The following is a 21,387-nucleotide window of genomic DNA, read 5'->3' as shown; positions in this document are numbered from 1 at the left end:
TGTGCAGTGATGTCTTTTTTATTTTTTTTTTTCACCACTGAAAATAGGAATTTTAATTGATTAATATCCAGATATCTTCCTTCCAGTGACAGCAGTTCGACCATCATATTAATGATAGTACTAATTCAGTCGCCAACTCGTTTTGATGTACAACTTTTAAAAAAAGCCTTTTTTTTTAAATTATAATTATGTATTAAACATAGAGCTGTATAATTTTTTCAGTTTTTATGCAAAGCAGTGACATTAATCGACGATATCGCACTAGTTGGGGAGGGGGGGGGTCAAAATTTTATTTTGAGATACTTCTCGAAAATGAAGGACGGTGGAAATGTGACGCATCTAGAAGTTATAAATTCCCATATGAAGTTTAAAAAAAAAAGTTGGTGAAATCGGTAAAGTAATTGGAACTGGACTGTGTTGGATCGATGAACAAGCATTCATGACAAACCTAGGGGCTTTTGTATGAGATGAATATTGACGAAATCAAATCAGTGATTGGGGTTGGGGGAATAGATAATTTGGTTTTCTAATTAGTTTAGAAAACCTTTAGATTTGATGATTAATTTAGAAAATATTTAGATAACAATATTTTACATTTGCTTTTAATAATATATATATGAAATTACTTCAATATGCAATTTTTATTTCCTATTCATCCAATAACCATCAGCAACATCTTCTCAATAAACTTCAATGGTTAAATAAAACCATTGATTTTATTAAATTCCATTTGGAAAGCAAAAGTTTCATTTAAGTCTAAAAATGTATTAATTTAAAAATGCAAACATGAAATAAGTTAAAAGAAAAGAATATAATGATAGAAAATGTTATTCTTTACAGGAAAGATGAACCAACTCCTTGGATTAATAAACGGTTATAGCTGCTTTTCGATAGCATTCATAATTCTATCAATATCTATTATTCTACTGTTTCTAGACTATGTTGTTTTCGGCATCATTCTTTTTTCATCAAGTTTCATTATGAAAATATTCAGCTTGTATTTGATGAGCGAGGATGAATCTAGAAGAAATTGCATCAAGATTCCACATAGAACCAAACGTGATGCAGCATTATTAGTATAATTTTGTATGTAAAAAGATATTTTATTAGAATCGACAGGTTTTTAAAAATAAATAGTTTACTTTTATTGTTCTTTTATTAAAACTTAACTCTTAAAACAATGGAACTTAATATCCTCACACACTTCTTAATCTTATTATCTAAAGAAAACATTATGATTTAACACACTGAAGTCTAAATAATAATGAGAATTATAATCATTTGTGAGTTTTACTTTTTCAAATATATACAATTAGGCCTAGCACACATGCCACAGAAGTCTGTTATCATATGGATCAAAAGGTAAAGATCATTTCCCATTGCTTGATGTTTTAACAGCACAAAAAACTTCTGTGCCTATATGCAAAATTTTTCAGAAAACAATAAAAATTGAATATGAAAGGAAAAAATTGTTATTTTCAACAAGGGAACACTGTACAAAAGTACATCATCTATGATCTAAGCTGAATTTTCACAAATTTGATGGTGTCTTGAATTTCACGACAAAAAGACAATTAAGATTAGACAAGGAAAAAGTTCCTGAATTTTTTTTCTCCACAAATTTCTAATATTTACATTCTTTTTTTACTTAACAAAATAAGTTCTCATCAAACTATGTATTTTTGCAAAATAACATAGTTTAAAAATAAATCATGTCTTAAATTTTCCTTTATAAATAACTAACATCAGTAAGAACAGATTTATAATTGCTGAGTTTTCAATTAAAAGTTAATGATATTTTCTATAAATTACTGTTGATTAAAACTACTGGATAATCTTGCATGATATCCCTACTCTCCTGCGCAAATATTTTTTTTTTTTTTTGTTCAGAGAGCTACCAAATTAAGTAAATTTTTCCACAATGATGGTATTCTGAAATAGATCCTGTAAACTTCAAAGTATAGCTCCAAATGCTTAAATAGTGATCATGCAATTTTTGTTTATTCAAATTTATTATTCTTGAAACTGATAATTTCAAATTTTGCTTCTGAACACTCTCGTTTCCTTTTCATATTACTAAAATAAGTGGAACCACACATAGAAATTTAAAGAAAACAAATTTTACAAGATTTTCCTTACCCCCCCCCCAATATAAGTATTCATTTCTTCGTAAATATTAACATTTCAAAAATACTTTCAAATAATCAAACTTGAGACTATTAATGAAAATTTAAACTATTAATGCTCAATCTGGAAGTATTCCGAAAGAAAGCTAGAAAACTAAGTTGAAGCCCAATTTTCATTTTCAAGATAAGAAATCTTCAATTAGATGTTAACAAAAGACAGACCAATATATAATTTCCTGAATTTCATTGAATTGTCAAGAAATATTACAGCTTTAAAAGTATTTAAAAAAAAGTTTTATGTAATTCGATCATAAATGAGTCAATATCGGTTTTCAAGTTTCACATATGCTGAAAGTTAGAATTTTTATAATTTTGTTACTCTGTATTAAACTAGGGTAAATTCAATATTTTTGAATAAGAATTTTAAATAACAAAATATTAATTCTGAGCAACTGATTAAAAAGAAATGAAATTTCGTATTTTCTTTGTTACATTTCAAGCATTTTCCAGAAAATATTGAAATTACATTGAATTACAGAATTTACATTAATATTCTCAAAATTTCAAAAATCTGATCTTCAACGTTCATAAGGACTATTTACACCTATTTATAAAATGGACATGCTCCTCACAAAAAGAAAAAAACTCTTCTGTAAAAACACACTGATTTACAAACCAGGCATTCACTATTTTGCTCAATTCAGTGTACAACTTTAAATATTAGTCTTCATAATTTCATATAATCAACTCACAATCACTTAAGTATTTGAAAATCATTTCTTTTTCGCCACTCAATTTAAAATTCATTCTTAAATAATTATATTACAAATGCATCAGCATTATTTCCTCAACTCATAAGATAAGTTACAGGCCAAATAAAATAAATTCTTCCCAGGATAAAAGTCAGGGAAGTGCAGATTTGATATGATTGTTTCAGTTAATTGCTCTGAAGTAGATGGCATTTCTGTTACAAAAGCAGATAAATTCATAGAAGTTGAATCTAGTTTAAATGAAAATAACTACGCTGTTAAAAATTATTGTAATTTAACACAGAACTGAAAGCTAATATTTTAAAAAACTTATCTTTTTATAAATTAGATGTGGAAATGCAACACTCCATTAATAGCTTTTGATTACCTTTCCAAAGAGGCTTTAAATAAAATATTTTCCTTACAAGAAAAAATGTAATTACTTGCAGTCTATACGATTTTTTTGTAAAATAACTAATTTAATTTTTTTTACCTAGCCATTACAAGTATATGCATTTCATTATAATAAATAGAATAACTGTGTCAAGTTCAATGCAACAAGTTCTCCACATAAACTTTTTTTAAACCTAAAAATGCTTGCTCCACATATCAAAACAATGTTTACAGTTAGTCAAACTTAACAATAAGAAAATTCTGAAAAATGATACCCGACCATAGTAGAGATCAGTAAGATTACAAGAAAAGTTATGACAAGTTAAATTTTCTCATTCTCCATTTTCTATAATATTTACTTATTCTTTCAGGCAACTTAAGACTTCTGCCATAAAAGATTCTTTCAGTTTCAATTTAAAACATTCATGTAATACACCTTTTATATTCTACATAATATTTCTTTTATTTGAAGAATGTAAGTGACCTGGCCAGATAAAAATTTGAGTATGCCTTATTCTAAAGAATTAAAATCTTTACAAAATAAAAGTATGCTAACTTTAGTCTACTTTTCAGAGTCTCCTCTCCAGTGATGAATGCAGATTGTTTGTTGATTAAAAAAAAACTTTTTAAATTATTTAACTGAAAAAAAATATATCTGCAGTAATGATGCAATTATTTTCAAACTTGTAATAAATCATATCTTAATATTTAGAAGATTTTTTAATTAAATCCTAGAGATAACTGTCACACACAATGATTGTTCATCTAATTGCACTGACATATTTCATGTTGGAATGAATATGAATTTTGCTTACTTTCTTCAAATCAATCAAAACACAAATTAGTATCAATATGTTAATGTTTAATTTTCAAAATGAAAAAAAAAGTACAATCACATACATATAAAAAAGCGTAAATATGAGTGCATCTTTAACAAACTGAAAATGGAAAATGTATTTTTACAAGATGACTTATAGTATGAATTAGTGTCAATTAGTTACACGTTCTAATGCTTCCAGAAGAACAATGCTGTTGCCACGAATAACCTAAAATGAGATATGGTATATATTAAAAACTGGTATTTCATGCAAAATATGCATATTATGCACTATCAGCTTAAAATACATTCATTAAATAACAAAAAAAGAGAAATTAGTTCAAAACAAATATTTTAAACCCAATTAATTAATAAAAGCCAAAGGACAAAATGTTTATGTAGCTAAAAAATTTAATTTAGTTATAGTAACATCTCGTTTTAAAGCAATACTAGAGCTATTTTGGGACAGACTTCATAATTTTGAACCGCTGACAGTTGAAGCTATGATAAACTTCCAAATGTATAATGAAAATTTTACATTTGGCAATTCTTAAATGGCCAAATGTAAAATTTGGCCATTTAAAAATTGGCCATATTTTAAACAAATTTAAACGCTTAAAATGAGGCTTTTTTTAAAATTTTAAGGTATCTAATATACTTTCAGTATTATTCCACAAATCACGTACAAATTTATGAACCAAACTATCAAAAGAGGAAAAAGATAAACAAAAGAAAAGTTTAAAGAAATTAACAGAAACAACTGATAATGAAATCCAAATATTTTATACTACCATAACAAAAGAAATCAACACGACAAATAATGTTTCATTCATAGCAGTAATATTGCATTTACAAATTGATGTTATGAAAAGTGTAAAGAATTTGATAATGAATTAAGAACATTGTAATAAAAAACAATAACAACATTAATTACAAGTGGAATCTAAATTATCAATTAAAAACAAAACAATTCCATCTTAATATTTTATATTCAACCATTTTTACCAATGATTCTACTACTCAATAATCCTCTATTCAATAATATACATTTGTACTAAACAATAACAAAGCTTTCTTTCCAATCTAGCTCTAAAGTTAAAACCTTTGCCAATTAACAATTTAAACAGGCAAGAAATATTGAAATCAATATTTTCTAAAATGCTGTAATTTGAATAAATAGAATACAATTTAATATAAACTATACTTACAATCATCCCAATCGCATTTTGACCTCCATCCTTAGTTTTCTCCATAGCTTCATCAATAACAAGGTTCATAAAAGGATCAAAACCTCGAAGAATTCCAACAATACGCCTTCCACCATTCAATTTCACTAAAAAGCAAAAAATTTATTCAAATGGAAGGAATAATTTATTTAAGTCAAGATAGTAAAACCAAGAAATAAACGAGATATAGCTATAAAGTAAGATATACATAGGAGCATCTTTAAAGCTCAGTAATTTATATTTATGTTATGTTTTACACAAAGTTTAAGAATTCTAAATGTTCATTTTTACTTTCAAGTCTTGTAAAGAAATAATAAAACAGAAATTTAAATTTTATATCTAGATAATGAATCTTATATAATAGATATCAGTGCAGGTATAAATTTTAAATTTTTCTTATATGTAATATAACTTAATAATCAAAATAAACTTTGTATATATAAATACTGCTTCAAAATCATTCTAGTCAACTGAAAGAAAATCCAAATAATTAGGCAATCAAAAAAGAACATGAATTTCTTTTTTACTTTTGAAAGAGGAACAGAATAAACTTTCTCATGACAAGCTTAAGCTACTGACGATTTGAAAATTCTAATAGGATGTATAGGGCTTCATTCATAATTTTTATAATATACAATATTCATAAGGGAATTCTATGTTTGCAAGCATTTAAAAGATTCCACATCATGATTTACTCCATGCTGACTTGAGAAAAAAAAAAAAGAACATAACATTCTTTATAATTATTATAATAGAGTATCACAATTAAAAGCATGAAGGCAGAACACGATGGTTAAGCAATTTTTTATATTTGTTAAAATGCTAAATGCTTCCAATTCAAAATGAAAGTAAAAAGTTATATCCTAGTTAAATAACGTTTATTATTATAAAGATAATAAATAAGAAGACAGTTAAAACAATGCATTCATTAACTAGTGCTAAATCCAGGCTGATTTTGCACAAAATACTTTTAATAGAATAATATACCTTGTGAGGATATAAGTTTCTTTTTTATGTGAATAATAATTTTTGTATTGTAATATATCTACAAAAATGAAAGAAAGATTTTAATAAGTAGAAAATTATGTGGAAAAAATTGTTTTATTGAAATATAATGATTAAAGCAAAAGAAAACCATTTGAAAATTATAACAATTTATTGTACAGAATCGAAATTTATCCAAAAGTAAGTTATTCTATTCCTTGTGTGAATAACAATCATCTATGGTAATGATGTAATGCATAATGTCAAGTTCATTCAAGATACTATTGTTAAAATATAAAGAATTCTGTTAAGTTTTCACATTCCTAAATTTAAATTTTAAACTTTTCCATACTTATAATTTATTATGAAAGTTAATGAGCTGATTTAATGCCCAGTTTTCCACATCATTAACTAAGCCAGATGATGCAGTAATTTAATTATGTTTTTGATCAATCACAGAAATTTCTTAGTAATAAAATATATTACATTAATTCTCATATATTACATTAGTAGTAACACTTTATAAAATACTCGGAAGAAATAAGAATTAGCAGTAATGCACTGATACTTCAAAAAGGGACAGATAAAAACAAATTAATTCATTTGCATAAAAAGCTTAGATCTAGATATAAAATAAATTTGAGAGAAAACTATACTTACAATGAAGTTTCTTATCCATATAGCTGAAAACAAAAAGAAAAAAAACATTACTTGACAGAAACAACGAAATTTCAAAATGGCTATTAAAGTAATTGAAAATTTTAAATACTAAATAATATTTATATCCAGTACTTACCGTTTTAATTCAGGAGGTTGTGCCTTACTCATCTTGGAAAGAAATTTTCTAAAAAAAACTACGCTACAGTAATATTTCAGCAAATAAATCAACAGTAATTACAAATTAACCGACAACGAATTAACAGTACGCATGAACAGTACCCGGCAAAAAGATGAAATAACGGTAACCGTGTTATTGCAGTTATAGTTATGATCATAAAGGATACTCTGCTTTAAATTTAATTTTTAAAAAAATTTAATACATTAAAAGACAAAAATTTGGACTCAGAGACAGTTTGATTTTAGTTTTTTTAAAAACCTTTAAAATTTGGCAATTGATAATAATATGCAAACTAGTATCACTTTAATGGACTTATTCGCGTCTCTTCATAGTCACATGATGGAAAGTAATCAAAACCGCTGATCAGAGTTTTATATACATTGGTCAATCTGCTGTTAATCTCTTTTTATTTATAATCAGAGACTATTTGTTATATATTTTTACTCGTCTTTTTATTATAAATATATTTCAGAAACTCAAATTTTATGGTTACTTTAAAAAAAACTATTTTTTTTTAAAGTGAAATATTCCAGAAATACTTAATGAAAGATAGTTTATTTATTTATATTTTTAATTATGAAAGTCTACTGAAATTTATGATGGTATTGTTAATGAATTTTAAAAGCTTTTTAACTAGTTTGCCAGCTTAATTTGGTGTGTCATATGTGGTTATAAAGAACTATCGGCTTTCCCGACCATCGACAAGCTGGAGATAAAGCTTATATTGCTTATAATTGCTTATAATTAATTTAAAGGCTAATTACTTAAAATAAACATATTTTTATTTTCTCGTATAAGTAGTACAAAGAAAGTATTGTAATCATCATAAAATTTAAATTCGAGATTTTGGCTAATCCCAACGTTTTAGTCCTTAGTGAGACAGTCTTTAAAAAGACACAGAAAACACATTTTTTTAAAAATGTCCGTCTATTTGTGAGAAAGATAACTCAAAAACTATTTGAATTAGACAAATGAAATTTGGTATACGGTCTTTGCAACAAATTTGTAGATTTTTATCTATTCGAACCTTCTTTGAACGGAATAAAGAGGCAGTCTGTCAGTCCGGATGGTCGAATATAAGTTAACACGATAACTATAAAACGAGGAGAACTAGGTGCATAAAATTTGATACACAGATTTAGCATTTATAGTGGAAATACCTATTAAATTTTGAGCCAAATTCAATAGCAGGCAACAGTTTTTAAGTCTGTCCTTTCAGAAGCATGTAAACGCGATAAATCAAAAACGCAATGACTTAAATACACCAAATTTGATATGCGATTTGTAACTATAAGTGTAGTTTGTGTCAAAGTTTTGTTTCAGTCGGTTGGGAAAAATGGATCTAAAATACAAATCTGATTTTTTGATACTATTAAACGCATACCAAGGATTAATCGCGAAAACATTTACTATGGGTCATACGATTTTACATTCAGTAAAATTGTTAAATTAGCATCAAAGATTAATGTTTCGTAACTATTGTATGCCAATGCCATGCGTTTTGGTCGGTGGGACAGCGCCTTTATCAGAGAGCATAGGAGAAAGTTTTTTATAAGAGACTCCGCCTGGTTTCAAAATGAGTTTTATTTTATATTTAAAAGTTAAATTAAGATTATGCACAGAGCTAACTATTTCAAAAGATATTGATTACATTATTTTTATTAATCAGTACATTTACAGTTAACAAATGATTTTAAGGAAAACATAATGTTAAAAATGTAGACAATCACGTGTTAATATTTTAAAAATGAAGGAATTTCAAGAGGAAAAAAATCTTTATTAGGTGTATGATGTAGTAATTAAAGATTTAGTACTGAAAATAAATTTAAAAACATTTAGCATAATACAAAAAGTTTGCTTTATGACACAATAAATCACGATAATACAGTAAATCATTTTAAGCAATAAATTTCAGATGCAATTAATTTTTAAAAAGTATAAAAAAGTATTAAAAAAGACTTCAACTTAGAAATATAAACATTTTTCTAAATAGTAAGGCCTATTATTATGGAATCCCAAACTGTAATTTACAGAAACCCACTACAGAAACTCCATTTGAATCAATCTAAGCCAAACACAACAATAAACAATTGATTGGCCATTCCAATTATTAAACTACTGCATATTAAAAAGCAGCAGGAATTGATCTGTCCAAAACTTAGTACTAAAAATGTTTTCCTGGAGAAGGGCTACGCTTGGCATTGGCATACAATAATTACGAAACATTAATCTCATGGATTAATATTTCGGATTACATTAATATACATGGATTTAACAATTTTCGGATTAATATACATGGAATTAACAATTTTATTCAATATATCGTGTGATCCATGGCTAGTGTTTTGGTGATTAATCCCTGGCATGCGGATAATAATGTCTGTAACTCAAATTTTTGTTTTAGACACGTTTTTCCCAACCCTTTGAAACAAAAAGTAGATACAAAACTACAATTGTAATCACGATATCTCATACCAAATTTAATAAATTCAAGTCTTTGAGTTTTGGGGTTATTGTGTTTATCTATTTCAGAAAATACAGACATACAGACTGTTAAGCCTTGTTGGATTTCAATAGGTGTGTGAATAGTGATAAGCGTTTACACTATAGATAATTTGTGTACAAAATTCTAAGCTGGCGTCCTGGCATAGAGGTAGCGTGTCTTGTGCATCCTGGGTTCGAGTCCCGGTTCGGGCATAGTTGTTCTTCATCTGTTCTATCTGTAAGAGGTATGAATGTGCTACCCTGTAAAAAGGGGTTGTGCAAGCGAATGTGATGCGTGAGTAGCTAAGACGTACTCTTGGCCCTCGTTGGCGCTACTAAAACGACAGACACTCTCTTGGCTTAAAATCGCTGACTTCGTTAGCGGGCTTGTCCATGGCAAGTGCTATTACAAACAACAACAATAAAATTCTATCTATAGAGCTCTCTTCATTTTTCATAGTAATCATGTTAACATATATTTGAACATCCGGACAGACTTCTTCTGAACGGATTTTGCTCAAAATTTGTCAGAAATCTACAAATTTGATGTTATGTCCATATATTAAATTCCATCTGTCTGAATGAGTTTGTGTTATCTTTGTCACAGATAGACAGACGAATATTTTTTTCAAAACTTCTTTTTTGGACTAAAGAATATCTAAAACATGGAGATTTGTCAAAATCTCGAGTTTGAATTCTTTTTCATGATTACAATACTTTCTCTAAACTTCGAATGCTAGAAAGTAGTTAAACTCAACGTTTTTCAACCTTAAATAAATGTAAGTAGTAATTACAAATTAAAAAAATTACAGTTAATTCTTTATCCCCAAATATTTAAGGAATTTATTTTACTATGTTCAAGAGATTTAGACTAACATTTCGAAAAATAAAAGATGCATCCTTTTATCAAAAATTCGATTAAAACTAAGTAACATGGTACAGATTTTTTTTATCAATATTTGCCAAATCGAATCAAATCGAAACAGCGCAAAACATGTACTAGATTTCTTTTTCTCACTATAATACGAAGCTAAACTGAAAATACATAAAGGAGAATTTCAAGAGGAAAATACACCCAGTGGCTAAGTCAAAAAGTTTGTTTTATTACAAGAATCTTAAAATTACTTATCAGTTAATTCCACTCAGAATTCAATAGACACTATATTTTAGCATTTTTCAAAAACTATGTACATTTTTGCAATTTTATTTATCTATTTATTTTTGCAAAAAAATTGTAGCATTTTTTAAGAAAAAAAAATAGCAGTTTTAAAATTTCTTCAATATTGATAATTTATCATTTCAGGCAATCCTGCATCACAAAATATGATGTATGTGATCGTCGTCTGAAAATCAAATTATTGTTTCTGCTTTATTTTTGAAAATTTTCAAATTTGGCTTCAACTTTAAATAATTGCGAGAAATATATATTTTTTTAATTATAAGTATATGTTGTCTTAAAAAAAGCAAAATATGCATTCAGTTTTTAATTTGATTTAAAAAGTTTTACACGATTCCACCTCTGAAAACAGGATCAAATGTCTGAATTCCGAATTAATGAGGATAAAAAAAAAAATTCATTGAAAACAATATTTGAATTGTTTAGTACAAAATTTGTAACGAACCTTATAAGAGGAATCTTATAAATGCTCTTGCTCTAAATTAGGAAATATCAATAAGTTTTACAAATTATAATATATGAATTTTCAAATTATTGTTGAATGTGTGTGCTGCAGGGGTGGATAGTTAACTATCAAAACAATTTCTCCGCCCATGAATATTTCTTGCATATGGAAATGTTATTAGCTTCATAATCGGAACCTTTCATTATGATATATTATCTGGCTTTGGTGGCCAATTGATTCTCCAGTCATATTAATCATATTCATTTGATTATATTAATTAACTTTAAAATGTACAAATCTTTTACATTTTGGTAAGCTAAAATCTGATTGCTATAAAACTCCGAAAAGAATTAAAAAATAATTATTAAAAAAAACTATGCATAAAAAATGAATTATTAATAACCGTAATTTTGTTTCTGAGAGGAAATGAAATTAGAATTACATTTTAGAAATGTAATAGAAAGAATAACTTTCCAGAATATTAGATAAGATTGAATGAAAACTATATTAAATTTTGGTTATATATATATATATATATATATATATATATTTCCAACATAAATTCCAATTACTACAAATCATTCAGCTTATCATAAATAATATATTTAAATCCGTAGTAACAAAAAATAAATAAAATTTCTACTGAAGATTAATTTGATGATTATTGGCAATATAGTTTTAAGAAGTGAAGCTATCAAAACTGAAAGAAAACATAACCCCAAAAAGAAAATCGACAAAAGTGCTATATTTTAAATTTGAAACAATTAAAAATAAAAAAAATAAAACAAAAAATTAGCAAAAAAAGCATTCGATTAAAAAAAAAGACAAGTGAAACAATGAAAATGAGCTACATTATATTTTAAAAAATTGAATACTAATTATTTTTTATAAATTTAACGAGGAAATATTGTATTTAGAAAATTAACATCGCCGAAATAAAACTTGTTTTCAAATCGGTACTTAAAAACTAAGGATAGTAATTTTTATATCATTACAGAACTGAGAAAAGTCATGCATGTTGCTAAAAAAATTCAATCATAAATAGATGTTTTAACACAAAGAGAAAACAAAATTAGAAGACATATTTTTTTTGTAAAACAGTAAATAAATTTTTACATACAGAAATCTGCAGTTTATTTTGTAATAACTGTATTTATAAGCCCTCAACTGTAAATATAAAATTGTTAAAAATTTCTTACGTCTTTTTTAGTATCGATTTGTATTCTTTTTCGGTCATTTTGCAGATTATCTATGGAATTCATTCGATTCGCAGATAATCAGTTTACTATATTTTAAACTAAGAGCATTTTAGGTTTATTTATGTACATGCTTAATGCATCGTCTTATGTTCTGATAATGCTCAAGTTTTAAAAATCGAAAGAAGAAAAAATTATTTAATATGCCAGCTAGCGTATATACGTAAGAAATACAACAAAGAAAAATTACGGTTTGCATCTTCTTACCACTGCTTGCTAAGAAACACGACTTTGGTTATTCTCGTAACTCCTCTCGGCGAACTATTAATCATTTGCATTTCAAAGCGTTAATAGAATTCTTCGAATTTGCAGTGCGTATTTCAGAGCGACCACTGAGGTAAGTTTTTATTGTGCCTTCTTTCCTTTGTTGTTTTAAAAATAATGTAGTTGCAATCATCAAAACGAGTTAAAAATGCTGAAAGGAAGATCCAAACTTGATTTTGAAGAAGTAAACGATGCGTCATCAGTTGGAAAAGGGGAAACTAAATGAAAGCACATTGTATGATAAACTATATTTCACTTTATAACCTCGTTTCTTTTAAAAGAAACATATCTTCCATTACCCTCACAAAACTCATAATTATCACAATTATAGATTTGAAACTCTTAAATTTCAGAATTCATTCCATTGACTGAAGTATACATTTTTGTTAAGTTTGTTGAGTATTTCTTCGCGATAAGTCTTGAATTTCCATTTTTATTACATTTATTTTGTTTTGATTTAATGACTCATTTAATGCTCCTTTCTATTAAAAATTAGATTTTCTTTGTGTATTTTTTCAAGATTAAAATACAAACAAACAATTTTAAAAACTTAAAATAGCACAAATGAGACTGACCATAGAATGACATGAACAAATCACATTTCGTTACTCTTCACATTCTTAGAAGGATTTTTTTTATAAAAGACAAAGAAATGTTATTTTTTGCCACATATATAATTATCTCACTAACACTTAAATATTAAGTTTTATGAGTTATTATTACTGTTTCAAAAATCGAAAATTTCCGTGCTTTTGCCCATGCGCTATTTGGTTTTAATCTCATTTAAAGAAAGATAAGATGTAAGATGAATGTTGTTTTTCACTAAGCAAAATAGAGAAACATTACAAAAGTTTCGAATTAAAAGAGAATAACGACAAGGAGAAAATAACGAAGGAGATGAAAACAATAGCTTGAGAAAATGAAACTTAGCAAAGAACTCTAAAAGTATGTTCTAACACACTCTACATTGCATTTCCCCTCCCCCGCTGCAGAATATAATTGTTTAAAAGGATTCGGCATTATATTCTAAAACTAATAGTAAGTCTTTATTTTCTTTTTAAAACGATTGACGTGCTTTATTAATCGTGATATACATTTCACATGCACATTTTTTAGATAAATCAATACTCATTATTTGAAGGTGACCGTTTAATTTACTTATTATCGAGTCAACACGTTCGTATATCATTCATAAATTCTATTAGCTGGAGAAAATAAAAGTTAACTTAGAATAATATTATTCACCGTTTTTCTTTAATTCAATCGATATGCATTAAAAACAGTTTTTAATTCACTACATTTTTCGTGCCATCTTGCTAATATAATATATAGATTAGCTTGTTTTTTTTTTAATGGACGCATTCTTGGCAAAGCCTATGAGTCTATAGATAATGCAATGAAATATTTCACGATCCTTTTATATATTTTCGAACGAAGAGCTTTGTTGCCCGAACTCGCAAGGTTTCAAAGCAAATATTTTCAAAACTCTGTAAATAGATAAATTCGTTACTGTTTGTCCTCCGTAGTTGTTCCTCTATCCGTTATAAATGTTTGCAATGTTATATTCTGTTGTAATATTTTTTTCTGACTTAATCGATATATTCGTAACTTTCGTGCGGTATTTTCATAATTAGAATGAATGTTCTTAATATTTTCGGAAACATTGATTGCCATCTATGAATAATTAACTTTGTATTCAATAAATGGATGAATACATAATTAATTTATGATAAATTTCGTTGTTGTCTGTTTATTCTTACAATCTTTTCTTTGTGCGAGGTGTATTTATTTGTCAATAAAAAAAAGAAGATAATGCGTATCTGCAATGAAGAAGCTATTGAATAATCCTTTTTTTAATAAACGGTAAAGATTGTATTAATACAAATTTCATCTCTGCTCTCTGACTGATATATATACTGAGCTACGAAGACATCAGAATTTTAGTCTCCTCGAAGCTCCGTTGGATTTTTAATTATTCAGCTGTTAAGATGACGTCACTGTTCTATTTCATGAAATGTATGATGGTAAATTTATTGTTAATGTAGGAAAACAGAAAATGTAACCTACATGGGATTCAAAGAAAAGAGACACTTTAACTTCCAATGATTCATGAAAAAGGAAAAATATTTTTCTGTTTTCAAAATTTTTAAATTAACTTTATCGAATAATTTTTGAAAGATTTTGTTTACTCTCAAGATAAATTGTGCAAAAGTGTAATAAAATAATCATTGCTATTGCCAGGCAGTTTAAAAATGGAGACATTCAAACTCTTCAATTTCATTAGAGAAATTAAGAAAGTTTAATAAAAAAAATTGTTCGTAGATTTATTTTTATCTTCCTTGAGAAAATTCTTTTGAAGTTAAATTGTTGGTATATGTCATAATTTTTACTAAATACTGGTACAAATTAAGAAAGTCTATTGAAATTATAGAAAAGTGTTGAAAGTAATTTCTTTATCGTGCAAAGACATTGACGTTATGATTGCTACTTTCGCTAGTTAAATTTTTCTGCAGTTATGCTCGGCAAATCAAAATTTCCATTGTCAAAAACTTAAGAAGTTGTTAAATCAAATAAATGTGTGAGGATTATAAGGTATATCTTTGGAAAGTAATATAGTTACATCAATATTGTGTAGATAAAATATCTTTATGGCTATTACTTCATCAAGTTATATTTTCTCTGGATTAATGCTACACAAATGAAAATTGTCTGTACCATTGGTATTATTCAGAGTAAAAACCGAAATATTTTTTTAGTTACAAATATCTAACAACAGTTTTACAAATGTTCAGAATTCCGAAGTGAATGTCTTTAAATAACCATGAAAAGAAGACCTATAATTGTTATTTATAATGGTATTTTGTTCTGGATTTTTCCTTCCAGAAGAACTAGAATACCTTTTCAGAAAACGCTGAAATGTCTCTCTTACTTTTATGTGACGATATTCAATTTTTCTGCCCTTTATTTACTTGTGTCTGGCTTGAGGACATTTTATAATCAAACAAATATTAAATTAGGTTTTACTTATGTATTCATAGACATTTTATCGTTTATTCTTTGGTTTTCTATAGTATATCAAAGACGACATCTGGAACAATTGATTGCCTCATTGAACTCTCAATGCTTAAACAAATATTTGAACAGAAGTCACGTACTACTCCTTAATTCGTTAGTGTTTATTTTTTGCATTTTGACACCAAGTTTAGCTGTAGCATCTGCATATTTAATGGACGATGTAGACGGGGCAACTGACTTCTGGAGCCTGAAGTACAAACTCGAAGATAAAACTCACAAAAGAATTGTGAATGTTGCCGGATGTTATTCATTTATGACAGTGTACATGCAATTTCCATCTCTCATTGTTTTATTCATGTGCTTTCTCATTCATCTTCACAAACTGCATCTCACATATCTCAACGATTACTTAAAATCTATGGATTTATGTTTTAAAATACAAAAGTATGCCAATGTATTGAAGTATTACGACTTTATCGAGGAGAACTTCCATTTCCTGAAGAGGATACTATCATTTCCATTGCTTATAGCTTTGATGCATAGTTACTTCAATTTGTATTCAGTATTATCGCTCGTCTTAAAAGCAGAAATCGAAACTTACATACTCGTTGAAATGAGCTGCAATGTATTCACAGGCATAGTTCTCCTGACTTCACTAACGATCTGTAGTTCCAAGATCCCGGATGATATGAGGAAGATCAAAACCACAATCGGACTCTTGATAAATAAGCATGAACAAATAAGCAATGCGAGAAATGAAAAAGAAATTCGTATTCTCAAGAGAATGGAAAAGAAAGAGATAATGCATTTGTCCGCCTACGGTATGATTGACTTTAAAAGGAGTTTCCTTTTGACTGCCTTTGGGACACTTTTTACATATGGATTGCTGATTGTAAATCTTAACTGAGCAACGAAAGCAAACTTTTGAAACATTGATAACGTTATTTCTTTTAACTTTTCTACTGATAATAAACGCGAATTTCTATTATTAATGCTCAACAAGACAGACAGTTAAATCGTCTATGACTCGAGAATATATAATAGTTAATTGTTTATGTTATAATGCTAATGCTATAAAATAGCGTTTTCATTTACTTCTAATTTTCTTAAGGCCAATTGGTTATAATTACTTATACAGTTAATCAAAAATTCAGGAATTTTAATTTCTTGTTTTTCATTAATCTTTCTTTAATTTAGATATGCATACTTCGGTTCCTAAGAAAAAGAAAAAAGAAATGTTAAATTTAGGCATATTTCTTAATTTATTCTTGTAAATATTCTTCTTTTTATTTTATAAATGTTAAATTGGTCGAGTGAACTTATTTCGAGGATAATTCAATTCTGTTTTCAGACGCTTTTATTTAACCTTTATAATTATTTTTATTTAGCTTCTCTTTATAAGTTTTATATTTGAATAGATAGAATTTTGTTATATTGTGTTTTTCTGTTGCATTTTTATGTTTTAAGAACTTAATTACCAACTAGATTACACATCGCTTTGATAGGGATCCTAAATTTTTTATATGTCCACACATTTTATTTAATAACTTTCCTTTTAATTTTTCTGCAATAAGCATGCATTTTCTATGCATTTCTTATTTTTGCATTAAACATTTTTAATAATAATACATTTAATTAATTTTTCCGAATTTCGAATAAATTTAATTCTTATATTTTCGTATGAATTTGTTATTTTATATTCAAGCTCATCAACCCTAAATATAGAAACAAGGGTCGACTGCCACTCATTGTTCCCTATTTTCGATAGACGGCTCAATCCCAAACAAACAAAACATTTTACTTCATATAAAAGTTCATGATTCTCCGATATGTCATTAATGCTCGTTTTCCCCCTTTCTTTTCGTTTCGGGATATTTTGCAAAATAAAACTTTGCCTTCAGGCTTCATAACTCGACCAATTTCGTCACTTGGAATTATAATTAATCTATCAGAATTCTCTATCATTATTGAGCAATTTTTACTTATATTATTCTACCTATACTTTTGGTTTTTTTTTTTTTTTTTTTTTTTTTTTTTTGGATAAGCTGTATTTTATTAAAGTTGAGTGATATGACAAAATTATTTCGAATTAATATTAGCCTAATTCTTGATCATATAAATGTGATTAATACAGTTCATGTCGATGAATTTTGATGAAATACAACTAATAAAAAAATAAATAAAAGAGCACTGTCTAAGAAGCTCACTGTCATGAGCATCCCTCATGGGTCACACCTAAGTTCTAACTGCAGCTAGCTAGCTAATTAGATGATTCCCCTTTCTAACATAACTAAGAAATATCAAAGAAAGGGTCATCTAATTAGATAGGTAATCTGAGCATCAGGCCTGAACCGAGGCAGTGAAAGTGTTAAAATTATGACTGAATAATAATGATAAAACATTCTCATAGTTTAGCTATATTTGCAAAGTAACGGAGTTAACTGAAATAGAGATGTCGATCCAATTGTTAAAGTTTACTGTCTTTTATTTTGTATATTTACCGATAATTGGGTTTGAGGCTGCAGACGATCCTTGATGTCGGATTTAAAAGTTGTGAGCTTTCATATGCAATTTTTAAAAAAAATGGCAAAATTGGTAGATTAGATATTTTATTTAGCGGTTGTGACTAGCAAACACTTTCCAAGAGTGCTTTGAGTAATGTTTTTGAAATTGCTCACTGAAATAGGCGGTGCGTGGGAGAAGATCGCCACTGATTTGTCGTGAAATTCATACGACCTTCATATAACATTAATTGGCATTAATTTTTTTTTTTTGAAAAAGAAATTGGTGGAATCGGTACTGTTAAAGTGGCTGGGAGAATGGTTCTTTGCTAATTATTTTATATAGATAAAGGTCGAACAGCTGGTCGTGAAAGACGGATGGTTTATCAAGCTTTTTAAGGCATCACAAGTATGCGATTATTTAAAAATATCTTTTGGCTGATTTTCTGCCTTTCTTTTGTTTGCTTTTGAATGCTGCCATACGTTACTTACTCCACTTTAAGAACTTCCATATTAAAAAATGTCTGCAGTAAAAATTACCATAAATTTTGCTCTAAAATAAAAATCTTACAGTTTATTGAGTTGAAAGACAATGAATATTGAACAATGACAATGACAATGAATATATGACACTGGCAATAATAACAATGACAATGAATATAATATTGTTCGATACATTTAAAATCAATTTTGAAAAAATAATTAAATTAAAGAAAAATGTATCATATTGAAAAGGTATTTTTTTTTTTTTTAGATGGTACCGCACACACGAAAAAAATCAAAAGATTCGATCGATACCACTTTAGATTAAAAGATTAAGTTAACCGAGCACTAAAAGAGGATTTTATTTTATTTATTTACTGTGCAGTGATTTGATCCGCTGATTTTGTAGGGAAAAAAAAATCAAAATTTTGCTTAGTTTTTAATTGACTGAATATTTAATTAGTTTGTGAGATTTATTAGTTTATGAGAAAATATTCTTTTCATTGTTTAACAAAATTATTGTTATAAGTTTGGTTAAAACCGTTTCTATAATTTAGATGGTGATGCAGAGCAAGACAGATATTCATATTCACAATGACTTTTATTTATATTAAGAATAATCTATTGATTTTAATTTAATTTTGTTTCTAGATCTCTAAGTTGAAAAACTTAAATCGTAATAATACTGTAAAAACGTCATATGAATTAATTAAAAATTAAACCACATAGTGCATATGCTAAATATTACAATTTTTTGTTTAATAACTGTATGCTATTTCATGCATTTATAATTTCCTGATTTTTTTTATTAAAAAAATATTTTCTACATTTTAGTATATTTATAAAAGAGTGCTTATAATTATTTTTCACCTTTAACTTTCCTCTTTTTCAGGTAGGAAGTTTCCAAGATATAATTTTTGCTTATAAGCTCACAACTGATATAAGAATAGAAAAATACTTTCAATACAGGCCATAAGGACATCTTTTCTACCCTGATAAGCATTAAGTTAGATCTAGGTAATAACCTAAATTGTGATTTAGAATAGTTCACTTTCTCTTTTATATTATGTCCTACCCTCACAGAGGAAGACTAACTTTTCGACCTAAAAGCACCGAAGCCGAGATCTAGATCCCCTGACCGAATCTTCGACATATCTCCTACTTTCGAATTCGTTCTAGCGAATTATACATGACTTGCTGAGTTCCCATTTTGACCTCCTGTGCCTTCTAAACGACTCCAAATGACCTCTATGGTTCCCAATCCGACCCACATAGGCTCACTAGGTCAATGTTTGTTTGCGTACTCTATCACCCCAGCCTAGGTCAAGGGCGGGTACTGTTCGCCCATTTTTAGCGTTCCGCATTGTTACCTTTTTGTTTACGATGTTACCGAACATTGTATTGTTCGGGAGAGGAGAAAAAAGCAAACAAAATAAAACTTTGTCTTTGAAATTTATTTTCAAGGTTCTTTAAGAGAAAATTAAGGACTGCTATACATCGAGGAAGAAAATTTTGTGCGGCTTTAAATCAATCTGGAATAAACGTCCGGAATGTTGAACGAAACGTATAAAAAGTATTTTAAAATGATCGAACTTGGGACGATTGATGAAATGAGATAATATTTTTAGAGAAAACCCTATAATGTTGCATGAAAAGAATAATATTTGTAAGTTAATATTATTTTGCCTTTTCCAAGTTAGTAACAAAACATAACATTATATTTTCAGAAAATAAACTTATAATAGTTTATTATGATAATAAAAGTGAAATAGTTTTCAGAGAATTTTTCTTATTTTTGTCAGAAAGTTTCTCAGTTGGCAGATCTAAGCTTGTTGGCTTGGCAATAATTACAAAGACTTCGCTCTAATGAGCAATCTTTTACTTACATCTTAATATCATTAAAAAGGAAATAAAATTAAATTAATAAATTACAAATTAAAGAGGAATAATTTATAAGTGCTTAATTTGATTTTTAGTTGAATTTATGTTTCAGCATACATTTTAATAATTTTCACAAATTAATTTTTAAGATTGTTTTTATAAATTATGTCGGAGATACTAAAATTCAAGAAAATGTATTTGTTATCGTTACATTTAATCCTTTTATCATAAATATCAATTTTTAAATAGTTTTGTCTCTCAAGAATTAAATCTAAAAATATTATGACAATATTAGATTGATTAGCTTTAATTCAGCTGGATAAATATTATTACTAAATGGATTTAAAAACTTTGAGGTAACTATATTGCGGTCATCAATATATCAGTTTAAAACAAAAGGGTTTTCAACGAAATATTGGATAAGGATAAGTTATTTAAGAAATAAGTTGATCGGTAAAGATGAGTAGTTAGCAATTTCTGGGGCTCTATGGTGTGGTGCGGTGTGGAGGGGGATGCCAGCTCAGGTGTCGTCCTCGTCATCTGACCGAGGTTCAAAATGACGAGGTCCGTCCCAAAATGACTCTAGTGTCGTTTTACAACGGGACGTTAATATAACTAAACTAAACTAATCTCTGGGGCTGTATTTGTTGGAAAACCTTTTTTCCAGTCGAAGCTACATTACGTGCCAAGATCTTTCCAATAAATTAATGGAAAATTAAAATTCATGCAATTTCTCTGACGGATTGCT

General features: G+C 27.5%; 1 protein-coding gene across 1 annotated transcript; it reads right to left on the bottom strand.

Annotated features, from left to right (window-relative positions):
- Positions 1–4,109: 4,109 nt before the first annotated feature.
- On the bottom strand, positions 4,110–7,257 carry LOC129966522 (small nuclear ribonucleoprotein G-like). Its single transcript, XM_056080958.1, has 4 exons — positions 7,092–7,257; positions 6,956–6,978; positions 5,294–5,418; positions 4,110–4,314 (listed from the first exon to the last, which is right to left on the bottom strand). Exons 1-4 carry the CDS (start codon positions 7,121–7,123, stop codon positions 4,258–4,260), a joined length of 237 nt encoding a protein of 78 aa, XP_055936933.1. The 5' UTR covers positions 7,124–7,257; the 3' UTR covers positions 4,110–4,257.
- Positions 7,258–21,387: the final 14,130 nt, after the last annotated feature.

Source organism: Argiope bruennichi, chromosome 4 (genome assembly GCF_947563725.1).
Source record: "Argiope bruennichi chromosome 4, qqArgBrue1.1, whole genome shotgun sequence".
In the NCBI taxonomy this organism is placed as follows: domain Eukaryota; kingdom Metazoa; phylum Arthropoda; class Arachnida; order Araneae; family Araneidae; genus Argiope; species Argiope bruennichi.
This window is presented reverse-complemented; position numbering and strand designations above follow the sequence as displayed.